This window comes from Etheostoma cragini, chromosome 24 (assembly GCF_013103735.1).
Source record: "Etheostoma cragini isolate CJK2018 chromosome 24, CSU_Ecrag_1.0, whole genome shotgun sequence".
Classification (NCBI taxonomy): domain Eukaryota; kingdom Metazoa; phylum Chordata; class Actinopteri; order Perciformes; family Percidae; genus Etheostoma; species Etheostoma cragini.
In genome coordinates, this window is record NC_048430.1 from 5482180 (window position 1) to 5498607 (window position 16428).

The 16428-nt window shown below is 39.0% G+C and overlaps 1 protein-coding gene across 1 annotated transcript; it reads left to right on the forward strand.

Moving 5' to 3' along the window:
* The first annotated feature begins 1135 nt into the window (after positions 1–1135).
* LOC117939350 lies at positions 1136–5386 on the forward strand. Its single transcript, XM_034864612.1, has 6 exons — positions 1136–1563; positions 1794–1898; positions 2330–2460; positions 2607–2768; positions 3092–3318; positions 4838–5386. Exons 1-6 carry the CDS (start codon positions 1497–1499, stop codon positions 4938–4940), a joined length of 795 nt encoding a protein of 264 aa, XP_034720503.1. The 5' UTR covers positions 1136–1496; the 3' UTR covers positions 4941–5386.
* Positions 5387–16428: the final 11042 nt, after the last annotated feature.

The window sequence follows — 16428 nt, forward strand, 5'->3', positions numbered from 1 at the left end:
GTTCGTAACATACAATAAGCACTGGTGTGTTCTCAGCGTCATTATACCATAAAAGAAATATATCACAGCCAATGAGCTTAATGTTCATTCCATAAAACTTTGTGACTTTGTGGATGAACCCTCCACACATTAGATTTTAACATGTTTTCATATTTTTTATCTAGTTCCAGATGTTTGGTTCTTCTTAAATGTGGAAGATAATAAATTACTTTATTAATACAGAAATGAATGCTGAGAACACAAGCAATACATGTATTGGAAAATGAATACACGCTGTCTATATAATAAAATAAATGTTAAATAGACATAACTGTATGTAGAAATGTAGATATACAGTACTAAACACTAAAATGTAAAAATCAAATGTTGATTTTTAGATTTTAAGAATTTTTTTAAGCATTCACATATTCATTTTCTTAACTTAACACTTTTAGGCTTGCATTTATATTATACAGCATTAATTTCTGTGTTGATCAAGTCACTTCTTGTCTCTCATAATGATTGAACTCATGACCTGTGTGTCCTCTCACCAAAGTTCTAACACTGACCTATGGCATCCAATACTAACTGTCAATTTAGTGGATTATTTGAAATCTTCATTTTGGGTTTCAGACCTTAACATTTAGTGCATCTCAATGTCCCGCAACCTTGTGAACAGATCATAAGGTATATATCATGTTGAGCTATCCGTGAAGCTGTAAATGTTTGGGTTGGAGGTTGTATTTATCATTTAAATGACTGAGGAAAAACAGGAAAAACTGATGACTGAGCTTGGGCTTCATCCCCCCATCTCTGATTGTCACGTCAGCATTATACTGATAATCCTCAGGCTGAGAAACTTTTATTTTGTTTATTTTGTTGTGCACCATTGAGGAGAATATTTGGACATCCCAAGAATGTTTAGCCAGAGAGGAGAGCTAGGGTAGATACATGCTTCATATTGTGTATGAAAAAATCTAGCAATGCTAAGTTGCTGACACAAACATGAAGAATTGAATACACGTTTAACCCTGTACTGTGTGTGTCACGTGATCTTTTTCCCAAGCAGCAAAGTAGTGGGGAGGAACATTGGTTCCTCGTTTGCATATTGGGCGCGTATTCTACACATGCTGCTACGTTCACCAATCAGGACGAAACATGCAACAAACCACGCCCGCGCGGCAGCTCGTCTCGCGCACCTCAGCAGCGTTGTATTTGCGGTAGTGCAGACAAAAGTTGTCAGTCTCTCATTGCCATTTATAGCGGACTTTACAATCGCGTTTTTTGGTAGTATTTAGTTAAATTTAAGCCAGGTTGTGTTTGTAGTGAATATTTGCGTCCTCGAAAACTGGATTGACGACTTTAAAGGAGCTGCCAAGGTAACCAGCTTGAGCCCCACTACTACCAAAAGTTACGGTGGACAAGATAGTGCTGGGCGCCCGGTGGGGTTTAAAGTTTGGCTAGCAGTAGCATCACTTGCAGGTAGTTGGCTCCATATCTTAACAAGTTTCGTCACAATGGCAGCTGTGTGCCAGTCCCGACGTGCCTTGATGGAAATACCTGCTCCACAGCCCAAAATTGCAGGTAAGTGTGAAATATGACAGTTTTAAATTTAGGTTGCGAACTTAGTTCTTTGTGCAGGACGCGCCACTTTGCTATCATGCTAATGTTATCACAAGCGCGCGCCAACATGTTAACAATCATTTTAACATGAACCACGGCGTCACCTTTTAAAGTTCTGGTAAGACGTGTCAAATTGACACACCAGCCTCTGTCAGCCAGTTTTAATTTAACGTTTCGTGTTGTTTTTACAGCTCGAATGAGAAGGTCCTATCTAGAAATTCTAAGTGCACGTTTGGCTCCATCTCCATTTCCAAGATGGAGAAACTCAACTTCAAACACAAAACGTGTGCACTCATGTAAGTACAAATCACATCTACTATCCGTCTAATGTTACCTGCAAAACGAATTTGTGGATGGTTTGTGAGCTGACCTTATAGGAAGCTCAATGGAAAAAGAAACTTAACCTTATAACGGAAATAGTGTTTAGTGGGAAGTGGAAAGACTGGGGGTTTTCAGTGTGCCGTCTTCTACTACTCCTGTTTCCCTTGCCTTGCCTTTCAACGTTGGGGACTCTGACATTTAGCAATGAAATTAAATAATCATAATCAGTCCTTAAAGCTGTTTTGCTTTAATCTGACCATTGATAACATTTTGGATTAAATGCCACTACTTGCCAACTGATACTAGTCCCAATTACTGAAAATGCAACTCACTCAGGGATTGTTTGCCACAGCCCTTGTTCACTCTGGTTTATTATTGTATTAATTTTATCCCTTTTGTTTTGCAGTGGACTTGTCCATTGGTGGGGTGTGGACAGGGAGGATAGAGGAGCCGCAGCAGTGTGAGAAGATGGACGAGCACCATCTCTCCAAACAGCAGCTTGTACAGCTAATCCGATCCCTCATCTTAGTTGAACAGGTATCCATCCTGGCCAGTTCTCTTCACTCTATTCATAAGATAAAGTTCTCAGCCAAAGCCGAATTTTAGTAGCGAAGATGTACAATAAAATATACTAAACTCTGAAACATGCAGTGTAATCTGAAAAATAATGTATTGCATCCTAGAGCCAGGAGCCCAGGACCCTAGCATCCGACTTGAAGTATCTCCAGGAAGACCTGCAACTAAAGAAAGCAAATGTTTACCGGTCCATACCCTATTCACGGCTTGGCTCCAACAGGGATGCTCACTGCTACAGGAAGGCATATCCTCACCTGGTGGCCTTCAAAGTGAGTATAATTAGTGTTAAGCCATGTTTGTATAAATGATGACTTAGGGAAACCTGCCGATTTTTGTACTCGAATTGCACTGGTATACTGTCTTATTCTGATTTGCAGGAAAGTGAAGCATTTTGTTTTTGATTTATAGTCATTGGCTCTTCATCTTAAAGCACACCGCTGCTACTCTTTTCTCATTGAGCTTTTAGTATTCATGAAGTGAATTTTTGGTCACTGGTATATTAAAAACTGCAACACCGTATGTGACCTGGCTCTGTAAGCCGGGTGTTTCATTGTGTCATTCTAAGCTGTTACCTCCTTATCTTCCCCCTCAGGTTTCGTGTCAGGAGTGGGGCCAAGTTCTTCTGAGGAACAAAGAGTGGGACGCTGTGTTGGAGCACACATTGTTGGCATGGCGCTACACAAGTGAGTTGCCACAGTGGGATACAGCAAACCATAATGCTCTCCGAGAACAGTGTTACAGCATTTTGGCAGCTCATAGCCTCACTGCTCTCCAGCACTACCACCCTGGACCAGACAGAAGACGCGAGCTGCTCCGAAGGTAACACCTCAGTATGCAGAGGCTGGTGAACGGTCCACATTCACATCTTAAACCGTACATACATTAATAATGTGTAACTATTCACACCAATTATAAATCGTTATAATAGGATTAAGTAAAAAGTCAACAAGGAAATGTAATTTTTTTTGCATTTAAGCAGAGAGGGATGTGTAAGCAGGGAATATTTTGGGTGGAGTGCAGAGCAGCTTACTTAAAAGTTAAAACGTTGCCTTATCTCTAGTTTTGCTCTGGTCCCACTAACACCACAAGTTTGCAGCATGCCCAAGTCCGTCTCTGCGTCACTGCAGCACAAGCACTACCCTACATGCAGATGAACGGCGTCGCTCTCACAAGTACATGTTGTACTGTGGACCTTTTGCTGGCAGAGCTCTGGGCACTGCCTTTTTTTCTTTTTGGAGTGAGCAATGTGCGTGGAGTTGGAACAAAAAGCTCTGAGCAACGAGCAGAAATATCCTCATCAATGTCAGGGTCAATGAGGGCTACGTCACTATGCAGTACAAACACAGCATACAGTGTCTTTTAGTACAGCTGCATGTATGCCTTCCAAGTATGAGCAGTCGATGTGCACGAGCTAATTCAACCTCAAAGGGCTGTACAGGCATTAAACAGGAGGTGCAAAAACATTACAAATGTATAAAAAATCCAGGAATAAGAAATGTATAATCAGCTACTATCATCTTATTCTGTTATCTTTGAGGCGGATGATGTGGCAGTCTTGCACATCACTCTGGTATTTAATTTTGGCTCAGAGCTCGTCAGCTTATTTTCTATTGACTGAATGTTAAAGTTACCTTTTTGCCCTGGATTGGTACACCAACCTGAGAACTTGTTTCTGGAATCACTTTCTTTACCAGCTAGTTGACCGGTCAGGCCAATCCTCAAAAAAGTAAGCCAACGGCGTGCATCTGCTCTAATCTCTGTGACTGGCAGAGTTTACTTTATAGGTGCTCAATGAGAAAACAACCTACGAGTTGAAACGCAAAGTAACATCCATTGCTTTTGTTGAGAATGATTTCTCGTTGTAAAAGTAACGTATCTCGTTTGGGGAATTGCTGACTGTGTGGCGAGAGAGAGAGGAGGATATGATAAAGTTGTAAATGTACAGTGTAGGTTTCACTGTTAAGCAGGAAAACCTGTAATTGTACTCAGTCAGATGTTATAGAAAACAACAAGCATTTCATAACAGGCCTATTTATAGATTATTATTAAAAAAAAATTTCATTCAGGTGTTTTGCAGCTGTATATTTACAATCAGAAATGGAAATGGTAGAAATGGTCTGCATTTTCTTTGATCGGTCAGTTTTAGTGACAATTTTAATAATAGTCCTATAATAATAGTAAAGCTTTGACATACAACTCAACATTAAGCCCACTTCATAGAAAATATTAGTGTTTATAAAATGTGTATCTCGCCATTCAGCCTGAAAATACAGAGATAAGATTTTGGTCCTTATCGCCCAGCCCTTCTAACAGATGGCTTTTCTGTTTCTGTCTCTAGGTTGAATATGGCTCAGTTGCACAGCCAGTCAATTGTGCCATGTACTCAGGAGTTGCAGAGGATTATGGGATGTGCTGATGACTCCTCCATGGACACAAAATAACACAAGAAACACTATCTGACCAGCTGGCTGAACCCTAGTAAAAAGTGTGCTTCATAGAGGACCTAAATTATGTATATGTGGAACAGGGCCAAAAACATTTTCCATGGTAGTGTTTGGAAAAACCACTACAGTATTCTTCCAAAGGGCATGGTATCAACCTCCAATCTGCCAGATAAGGCTGGTTTCAAAATGTAATAAACTACCTCCTAAATGGTAAAAATGCAATAAAATCTCTTAATCACATTGCATTTGTATATCAATTGGAAAGTATTGTTAGGAATGTAACATTTGTTGCATGGCGGACATGTTTGTTGGTCAAAGTAACATGTCCATATGGTGACTAACCTCAACAAAAACATGTTTTCTTTTAAGAGGAACCTTCTCATTCTGAGAAATGTTTCATTCGGTTGTTGCTAGCAGCAATATCAAAGTATTAGTATAGTGTTTGAACTTTGTATGGAATGACTTGAATTGACCATTGAAATGTTAAAGTATGAAATGGCCTTGTTGCTGTAATGGTGTGTGTGTATTTATGTCCTTGTTACTATTGACAATACTTGAAATTGTGGCCTTTGCCGTCATTGACAATAGTTATGTATTTTGTTATGTGTAATTGTCTTGTTTATAGAGAATTGTTGGTCACTGATTGCACTCTTTTCAGTCATTTGTCCTGAAAACTTGAATTTTTTTGATAAAATAGATTTTCCTAATTACAATAAAGTCTTTACTATTGAAAAGCTTGTCTGTTATGTTTTTGGCCTCCTTAACAATACATGAATGCATTGCTCTTATCTTCAGGTACTTGAAGTAAGCAGTTGGTGTTGCGTGGTTGCACTTTGTTAAACGCAGTAACTGCAAAGATTGAGCTGGTGACCATGCAGTTTCCATTTTACCAAAAGCGTAATCTGCACCAAAACTTGCTGAAGTGACAAGCTGTGCTGCTTTATATTATGGCTTTTTGTCCTAAAAGTGGGAATTAAAGGGTGACTATTTTTTTGGGTGGGGTGTAGTAGCATGTTTGTTAACATTACAAGTCTGTTTGCTCACATTATAGTTTTGTAGTTGGGCTAGTGTTGGTCTGAAATTCACCTGTAGGCCGGGTACCTTGATTAGTCTGCTAGGATAGCTGATTTGTAGACAGTGGTGTTAAAGCCCCCTGATTGGATCCTGCTGCCTCTTGAAGATGGGTCACTTAGTAGATAATAGGATTAAAGAATCAATCACTTGTCCACTCTGGCAATGTGAGTCCTGCTGCCTAAGTTACCGTTGTACACCACTAGGTGGAGCTCACATTGCACGATTTACCAACATCCAGTGTCACTGTCATCAGTTAGGTTAGTGACTTCAAATGAAAAGCAATGCTAATACCACTTAAACAGCTGTTGCCATGGTACTATTACATATTTTTTAAATGCTATTGAGGGTTCAAGCTAATGAAGTGGGGATTGAAAGGGTGAAAAGCTGGTGGCTCACATGCAGATTTCCTGCTGTGCAATTTCTATGTCAGCATTAGCTGTAATATTACTTTATTACACATTAAGGGGTATCTATAGTGATAATGTTGTCCTTTGGAGATTTTGACAATTTTTGTATAGGAATACACTGTAGCTTTATTTGGTTGTGTAGTTTAAAAATCAGGATTAATACAACTATTTGTCAAGGTATTGCAGAGTGGAACACAGTAATGTTAAAGCCATGACAACTCAATATCTATAAATGTGGCCAACCCACTTACATCCATTTGTAGTGTTAATTTGTAATGTGTAAATTGAAGATTAATTTGGTTGGGCGGATGGTTGTTGGTGGTTCAGACTCCCACAATAGTTTTTCTTGAGACAGAGAGAAAGTGTCTTGCTCTGTTTTTGCCTCTAATTACAGAACAAAATAATAATAGTCTAATGGGGGCTTGTACTACATTGTGTTTGTTAATGTCATCACAACAAATTAGCTATTATCCTAGCTTGCCCATAGAGAAAACATTGTAGCAACATCATAGAAATGTGCATGTTCCAGTAAAGGTGGTATTTGAGCATTTGAAAGAAAAAAAATGCAACTTTTCCTTTACTTTTTGGAAAATGCCTACCGCAGTAGTAACGCAACCTCATTTTTCTGTTTAACACATTTTATTGATTTTTGCCAATAAAAAGAGAATTTTGAACAAGCCGTTTTCAAATCTTGGCTGTACAAAAGTGATGTACAAATGGTATAACAAAGCAATAAAGCAATGTTTCAGCTCATCATGGGCAAGACAAAGCAAGGCAGCTTTATTTGTACAGCACATTTTCAGCAACTGGATGTTATGTAAACAGTGCTTTACACAAAAAGATGAAAATAATGAAAGGTTACAGTGCAGTACAAGAAATTAAACATTAAAGAGCAGTTAAAACAGTCAAAATAAAATGGGAAAATAAAACTTACATTGCAGTGTAAGAAATTAAACATTAAAGAGCAGTTAAAACATATATAAGCACATAAAAGAGCAGATGTTAGGCTGGGACAGTACATAACCCGCTGCCCTACACACCTTATTGGAGTCCAATAACCATTTAGTAGAAACCCAAACTTCGTAGACCAATAAGGGAGGCCCTCTATACAGGCAGAAGAAGTCTTTACCATCTCATCCATCCATCCATCCATCCATCCACCGCGGGCCCTCCAGGGTCAGGGGACTCTGTACTGCGGTTACCCATAACCAAGAGTGGAAGTACGTCTCTTTACAGTACAATATAGTCGTCACGATAAGGCTTAGTTTAATCACGGCAAACTTTTCAAAATCTGGAACAGCTCCAAGTGTTACTTACAGATTTCACCATGAAATCTGTGTCAAACCCCGTTGGAGAAATTCTCAGAAATATCTTTGTTTCCTGTTCAGAAATACCCCCAGAATGGCTACAACCCTAATCTCACAAACTGTTACCAAAAACCTCCCAAAAAGCGCCATGTTAATCAGTTCACTTCAATATTTGTTTCAGCCAACAATAATGATAAAAACTTCCTTTTCGTAAATGGAAACATGTTAACAATTTCCACTCTAAATCCCTATAAATTTAACTTTTTAAGGTTAATTGTTTAGTAGCAAAACTAGTAGATATTTCACACATGAGATTGCATTTTAGCCTACTGATCATGGCACTGTAGCAGAAACAACCCTTTAAAGAGGTCCAAGGCACACAGAAGCAGTCTGGAAGATAAAATGCTATTATGATGACATGCAAAAGATACAAAAACAAAAAAACAATCAAAGTATTACTGCTCCCCAGTGTCCTGGAAGTTTTTTTAAGGTTGCCTTCACTACAGTCCTGTGATCAGAGAGTAACCAGCTACAAAGGCAGACCCCCCGGTCTGCTCGCCTCTCCTCATTGGTGTTGCCGTTTCATAGTGCAGTAAATCCTGTAGTTTGGGGTATTTATAGTGTAGATGTCTACACTATAAATACCCCAAACAGTGCCCCATTCACCTTATCCAAAATCAGCAATAGTTTATGTTCCCAATAAATTGTCTCACCACAGGCTAGCCCATGAGTGAGAATGTAATTTCATTTGCTCATAGATAGTGTTGCACTTCTGTATTAACGGTATGATAACCAATATATCTACGCAGCTAACAATAAAGTGTGGAGCTTATGCGAGGCTTGGATATTCTGGGCTTTTTCATCAAGTAGTTTTGGTGCTTTAACCTAACCAACCCTTCACTATAGCTGTGTGAGATCAGGTAACTGTGTTGTTTCATCCCTTTTTATTTTATTGTGTTTGACAGATTTTATGTTTATCTGTATTTTAGTCTTTTCAATTTTTTCATGCTTTTATCTTTTATGTATTATTGTCTTTACACTTGTTAAAGCACTTTGTAACTTGTTTTTGAAAAGTCTTCTACAAATAAAGATTATTCATATTATTATTATTGTTTTGGCAATGGTGATACCTAACAGTTTTGGAAGGCACTGACAAATGAACGAAAACGCTGTGTGATGGAGGACATTTACTTACTACATATTTTGTCTTTTAATTTGGAGGATTTGTTGAGTTTGTAACGGTCCACTGAGCAGTGGTTCCCAGATTTCAGTTAAAACATTAATACGCATAGTATCTCCTGACTTAACAAGTTGACAAGAACTACCTGAATGTACTATTGAGATAATTTACTGATAAAAAAGTTGAATAAAATATATTGTGTGCGCCAAAAGAAAAAAAACATGTGATTTGGAGGCTTTTTTTCACTTATTATTTTTGACATTTTTCTAAAATCTGGACTTTGACATAGGCAGCACCTGAACCCGAACACGAGTGTGTTCTAAAAGAGCTAAGGAAAATGTAGAAAATCACAAACTGCAGAAATAGATGGGGCCTGGTTGAAAAAAAATAAAAGTAAAAGTAAGTAACAACACATCCGACTCATCCCAAAATAGCTCCTGCAATGCCCGGGACATCACAGATGGATTGTGTTCCTGTAGAATGACTAATTCCCACTCGGTAGAATGTGAAGCTTACATTTGTGCTTCTTATTTCATCTCCAGCCATCTAATCTGAGGGGCTGATGTATACCTGGGATGCCAGGTGAGTGTAATTAACGCTAATTAACTAGCTGTGAGGATAGATACCCAGCACTACTGAGTCCCAAGGACTTACAGAGGCGACTGAGAGTGAACACAGTGACAGAGTGTTTGTACATGACTTGAATAGTCTTACACAGCTAAATTCCTCTCACTGTACTGACATTCAAACATCTGTCGCTGCAGCTTTGGCAAACAGCTTAAAGAAAGTGAGAGAGAGCATTTTGATGCCATGTAGCCAGAATTACAACGATAAATCCGAAATCCCGCGCAGGTACCAAGGACACTGATAAGAACAGCAGGGACAAAATTACTGTCACGGAAATGGAGATGACCTTTACAGTCTGATTTTCTTAAAGTTTAATAGTGTCTTACAAAAGTAGACTCCTTCCACTGAGTAACCAGTGCGTTGGTTCTAATTAGGAGAGCTGTGGGCCTGTTATTGTATTTCCCAGATGATCACTTAGATGCACGGCACTGACTACAAGTGTTCATTGTTTTTTCCATTTGTGGCCTAATAGGCCACTTTGGAAGAAAATGCCACTGATTGTAAGAAGAACATTGAAATCAATTTGAGTGGTGAATATTCATTGCTGTCTGAAAAGGATTAAATTAGCAGGGCAATGGAATTCACAAGGGATTGTTTTGGAAGTACAACAAAAATAAGTGGATGAAATTTTATTTAAACTGTGTGAAAATTGGAATAAAGTCCCCTCGAGGATTCGTTTGTGTTTATTGTGCATTCGAAATCTGAATTAGTTAAAGACCTTGTTCAGGACATGTCAGAGAAAAATCACGTGCATTCAGGCTTTTGCTACTTTTTCAGTGTGAACACAGTAGCTACTATTCAAAACCAGTTTAGAAGTAATGTGTAGTGTGGTACTGGGACTAATGTGAGCCAGCAGTGCTCTACTGAAAGCCAGAGTTTGGAACCAGTAATGCAACGCTTGGGTTGTCAATGGTTAAAGGAACAGTTTGATATTTGCAATAATTGAAGTGTAAAAACAACAATTTGTGGTAACGCTGTACAGGACTATATGCCAGTTTTATGATACTGTTTTAAGATACTGTGTGACATGTTAATTAGGGAGCATACGAGATGCTAGCCAGACTATCTGTCCCCCCCCTCTGTTCCCATTCTTTGTACTAAGCTAAGCTAATCAACTGCTAGCTCCAGCTGCATATTAAATAATGAACCCGCAGACATGAGAGGTATCAATCTTTTCATGTAACTTATGGCAGGGAGGCGAATGAGCATTTTTCTCCAAATGTCAAATTATTCTTTTAATCAAGTCACAGTCACTGAGTCATCAATCTAAAATATCTTGACTTCCTACTTCACATTCAAACAATCATTTTCAGATGTCTCCCAGGACTGCATTTTGCATTTCAAATTGGAAAGGCCCTATGCAAATGTAATCAGAGGCCTCTCTGTCAGCTGCACTTCAAATCTCTCACAATTGGACGCTACCCACTCCTTTTCCTTTACTAATATGCCAATTTCTATTTCATTGTGGTTTGAGTCTTTGGTTTAAAAACAATTTTTAGCATGGATGCAACATTCCATTTATACTCAATTTGTGGATATTTCAGGTGTGTGAGCCCAGTATTTTGGAATTTAAGAGCAGTGTGGTTTTTTCAGCTATGGAAGAGCGAGGCAATTTGTTGGGTGGCAAAAGATCAAGAGAGATGAGTGAGCTCTATCAAATCCTGAAAACTGGTTCAGTTTGAATCCATATACACAGGGATGTGTAGTTTTTTTTAAAGGCATCTGCAGCTGTGTTTTACATTGTTTTTCTGGTATATCTTTTGTTTTAAGACAGCACACAGTGGAGAGAAGCAGACAAGATGGTATTGAAGAGATGATATATTACATGTATCAAAGGTCATATTTGAGCCCATGGTCTGCATTATTATCCAGGAACCAACATTCCTCTTCTGCTCAATACAAATTGAGTAAGTGGTTTTTAGCCCAGAACGAGTCATCATGTTACTCTCGCTCTCTCTCTCTCTCTCTCTCTCTCTCTCTCTCTCTCTCTCTCTCTCTCTCTCTCTCTCTCTCTCTCTCTCTCTCTCTCCTACCTACCTCATTGAAGCTCTGTGGTAACTTGGCTGATATCTAAACTAAATGAACTTTACTTGCTCAGGGACTCAGATATTTATGTGACGTGGACACTTAGCACATTAAAATGTCTTTGACCACTGACAAAGAGTGAGCATCATTCAGCGGGATGTATTTCAGAGGGGGTGAATGTCCACATCACGGCACTGTCAAAAGTAATTACTTCAAGCGGTTTTAGATGACCTATAAAAGGTTTGGCTCCCAAATCTCTCAACTGCAAATGTTTAAAAATGCAGGTTTATTCTGCGTGCACGGTGCCCCTCAGGTCATTGGAAGCAGGTGCTGATGAATAAAGAGCATGTTAAATACACGTGAAGTTATTAATTACAAGCCTGATATTTTTACAAGGTGCTTCTGGATTTTGGCTTTGCTAGTCGGGTCACAAAATTTCTTCTTCTACTTGTCTTCGCTCGCTGTCTTCTTCCCTCATCTTCTCTTATCCAAGATGGCCGTGGAGTGGGTTGGGGGGGGGGGCAAATGTCCCGATGCAAAACAGTGACTACAAGTTTGAAAGCTTTTGTTTTGGCCCATACAATTATTACTGTTATTCATTTTTTATTGTATTTGTTTAGTTATATTACATCCATTGCTAGTAGCAGCAAGTAGCATATGTTTTGTGCCCGGAGCCCAAATAATAAGATGAGAATGCAAATGCACCATGGAAGTCACATAAAGGAATTAAAGGATTGTTAGTTTTCTGTTGACCTTTGTCTCTCGCAAACCAGTAGCAGAGACATTTAGCAAAGTTTCTGCCCCTTCCTCTGCAACCCAATCGTCTACAAACTACATTCAAAATGCATCTTTTTTCTGCATAAGTGCCGGCCACACATGTTTACATTGCACTGACTTGGAAAATGGGCAATGGCTGGAATGTGTTCAGTTCCAATGTAGTGCAGCATTATGTAGCGTGGCAGAAGTCACCTGAACCATTGGGCTTTTTTTTGGGGGGGCATTTTAGGCCTTTAATGGACAGGACAGCTGAAGATGTGAAAGGGGAGAGAGAGGGGGAGTGACATGGAGCAAAGGGCCGCAGGCTGGATTCGAACCCCGGCCGGCTGCGTCGAGGAGTAATCCTCTATATATGGGCACCCGCTCTACCCACTGAGCTATCTGGGTGCCCGAACCATTGGGCTTTTAACCCTTTTAAGCACACATCGATCATTCTTCAGTTGCAGCTGTAATAATAACATTGAATAATTGTGCATGTTTCCAGGAACATGTGGATGTGAACTGTTTTTGTTGATACACTGAAGACAAACAACATTTTAATAGTTTCATGTAAATAAGATTGGTTGGAGGTACGGGTGTCCATTGAGGCTTGCAACAGTAACATTTTTACAATAGCCAGTATAATTAGAACATTTGCATTTGCTTGGAAGGGATGCACATCTTGCACATCTTATCCTTGTTGCAATGGTTTTGGATGTAATTTGAGGTACAGTAAGATATAAAGACAATATGTTGAATGCATGACAATGATACTGTGTTGTGTAGGTTTTGGCTTGGGAGCAAATGTTTGTTCTCTGGTGGCACTGCTGTACATCATCTGGCGTCTGACTGTTTAAAGAGGAGGGAGGACAGTGGGCTAGAAACCCAGCAGCTGGTGGCTGGCACTCATCAACACACTTTCCACCCTTGCAAGTACAGTATGTGATGATTATTTGGAGCTATGGGTGGCCTTGGCATGGGTGACGTCCCATTTAGGTTTCTAAAGGCATGTTTTAAATCATGGGTTCAGTTTGATTGCTTACTGCTGACTTTGTTACTCATTCAGAAGGAGAATGAAATCCATGAAAAAATTTTGGGAAATGGAGCTTGAGCCTGGCTTGAACTTAATACATAATTTAATTAACATTTAATTGCCACAAAGATACATGTTGGAACCGCTCATAACTTAACTTATTGATTTTGTACAACAATGGAGAAGTTGGTTGGTGTTGCCATTGACTTCAATGCTGCAGAGGAAATTACTAGACTTGGCTTTTAAAATGTAGCTGCAGAGCTGGCGCTAAATTGGCCTTTTTAAATAAAGCCAAGTTGAGTTTAGTGTTTTGAATGAGAAAAGCTTTATCACAAAATGTTTTTCTCAGACATTTATTTATCTTGAATAAAGAACAACACGAGAGAACGCGATTAAAAAAAACGCAGCAGAATTCCTGCTGCCATCTCCCACTCAATTACAGTATGGGCTGTGTTTGTGTGTGAGTGAAAGGCCACAGAGATGGACAGGATAATGGTGGATGGTGGGGTCTTAAAATGACAGGCGAGCCACTGACCAGCCCCCGGGGGCTGCATCCCATCCCAGGGTCATGTGTCATTAGCACAGTCTGATTTGAAGCAGCCGAGTAGCAGAGACAGCGATGCTATTTTCATGGCTGAGTGGAAAGTACTTGCAGCCTGCTCCTGTCCTTAATTTGCCTCTTTCCGTAGGAATAAACTCCATCCAGGCAGCATCATGCAGGCAGAAGATCCCTCCCACTCACTCGGCTACACAGCCAGATGTTTGGGAAGATCCAGTCATCTTATTTTGATGAAGTTTATATTGTGTTATAGGAGTTTTCATTTGATTATCTGGATGCTCCCAGATTTCATTTGAATCTGGGAGCATCCAGATAATCATTATTTACATCAACTGGCGCATGGCAGGGTTAATTTAACACATTTTTAGCAGGCTACATCAGCTGTGTGAATGAACTAAAATCTGTCCAGTCAATTGTTGTGAAGTACAAAGTGATACGAATGAACTAGCTTTGCAAATACAGTCTGCAAACAACACAGTTAGAGATGGAGTCTGCATTTGCTGTCCATCTTTCTCAGTCATGGCGACGGTTCTATTTAAATTTAGATTGTGAGTCACACTGATAGGCGTGAAAAATCTGGAGTGAAAGCTAAATTACTGCCACAGAACCTGAACGCGAAAGCGCTGACGGTGCTGAAAGTAGAACACAAAAGTAGAGAGCTGTCAAGCTTTGAAATTACACAGCAAGCTGGGTGAAAAGATGATTACGGGCAATTATGCAGCAGCAAATGCCCTCTAAGGGGAGACCTTCTGCATTTCAGAGGTTGGCTGGAACGGACACACAAATAGCAACACAGAAGAGCATCTGCTGTGTTTGTTAATGGCAGCTGTCAAATCTCACATGAACACGATAACATGGGAATGGTTCTTCTGTGTAATTAAAACAATAGATTGTGTATCATCAAGCGCTAATTCACTCCCGCATGATTGGCATCATAATCCTCTCACTGCTCAACAATAATCTCATCGGGGCTTTCAGTCCAGGTTTGACATCTCTAAAAACCATTGATGGAATGTAACCACTTACTCAAGTACTCAGTACACTACTTGTGTGTAACATTTAAATTTTACCGTGCTCCACTACATCTCAGCAAAATTGATGCCACAAAATATGTGAGCATTAGCTATAAAAAAGTTCAAGTTCAAATTTAAACTCTCAGCTATTATGTTAAGATATTGTTAAAATGTTGTAAAAAATGAAATAACAGAATGTATAATAATATAATACTTAGGGCCATCACACTATATTCACTGTACAAGTACATTTGTAGAAGGAATTTGTTTTGGTGCCTGCACAGCAACATAAATATATGATAAAGATGATAATTTAAAATAAAATATACTCAAACAATCATAAATAAATTGATAAATGTTGAATGCACAGTGTGTGACATTTTAAATGCAGTACCCTTTTCTGGTAATTTATTTTTAAGGCGTTGCTACTTTTATATAGGATCCAAATCCATTTTCCATCACTGGTAAACACTCAGTGTTCTTCCTCCTTGTTGTCATCCAGACCACATGTTAGATCATCATTCCAATGTTTATAGAGCATCTCTGAAATCCAGTATCTCCTCAACTTCGCTCTCTTCTTGGATGCTCAGCCAAAATATTGAAAATGACTTCAATCATATCCACAAGAAACACGAGAAACTTGGAGATGGCCAACCGCTAAAACTGAGACATAAAACAACTTCAAGCATACCACAATCTCCTCAAAGACCACCACTCCATGCTTTTGATTGAGGTTGTTGCAGATATTTTTCTGTATTAACATATCACTTTTTAGTGCGCAGTATTGCCCACGCTCATTTGTGGATGGTTTATATCATTTCCCAAGAATTATAGACTTGAATGAGAGGCATGCTTATGAAATTCAGATCAAGGTGAACTTTGCAAAACACGTCCTAATTTGGATTTTACATATGTGCTATAATTAAGGTTAAGTGTTTGTTTTTAGAGCTGACATTCCTGTATATTTGATTTTACATGAAACAGCAACTGACATATAATTTATTATTTAGCATATTACAGGCATTTAAAGTCATATTTAAAGTAATATGTAATAGACACAAGGTTTGATTATATTTTCAGTATGGGCAGATCAAAACAAAAACGCAACTAAAACTTAACAAAGAAACCTTTTTTCAGTACTAGCAGTTGTAAAACAACATATGTATGAACGGCATTTTCCCACAGGAATATCATTTTAAACATATCTGTCTTGCTATTACATATATTTTTGGATGGAATATTATGGAGAAGAATTATTTCTTTGATCAGCATCCTCTCTTTTGAACTTTTTTAAACTCACTTTGAGAATTCATCTCAGCTTTTACTTCAGAGAGGCCACACAAACTGAACATTAATCACATAAAAAAGCATAAACATCTCACTGTTTTTCCGCTCCCAGCTACATCTTTCATGTTTTCAAACGGATTGTGTGTGTTTCAGCCCTCCCTGCACACTAGTCTTCCTTCCCAGACAGGAAGTCATTACAGGGGCTCTCACCCCATCA

What these genes read in the sequence shown, in the direction of transcription:
- LOC117939350 (XM_034864612.1), top strand. Translation starts at nt 1,497, where the DNA reads ATGGCAGCTGTGTGCCAGTCCCGACGTGCCTTGATGGAAATACCTGCT. An exon ending in TCCACAGCCCAAAATTGCAG is followed by an intron (nt 1,564 to 1,793) that starts GTAAGTGTGAAA and finishes TTGTTTTTACAG; the next exon opens with CTCGAATGAGAAGGTCCTAT. An exon ending in CCCTCATCTTAGTTGAACAG is followed by an intron (nt 2,461 to 2,606) that starts GTATCCATCCTG and finishes ATTGCATCCTAG; the next exon opens with AGCCAGGAGCCCAGGACCCT.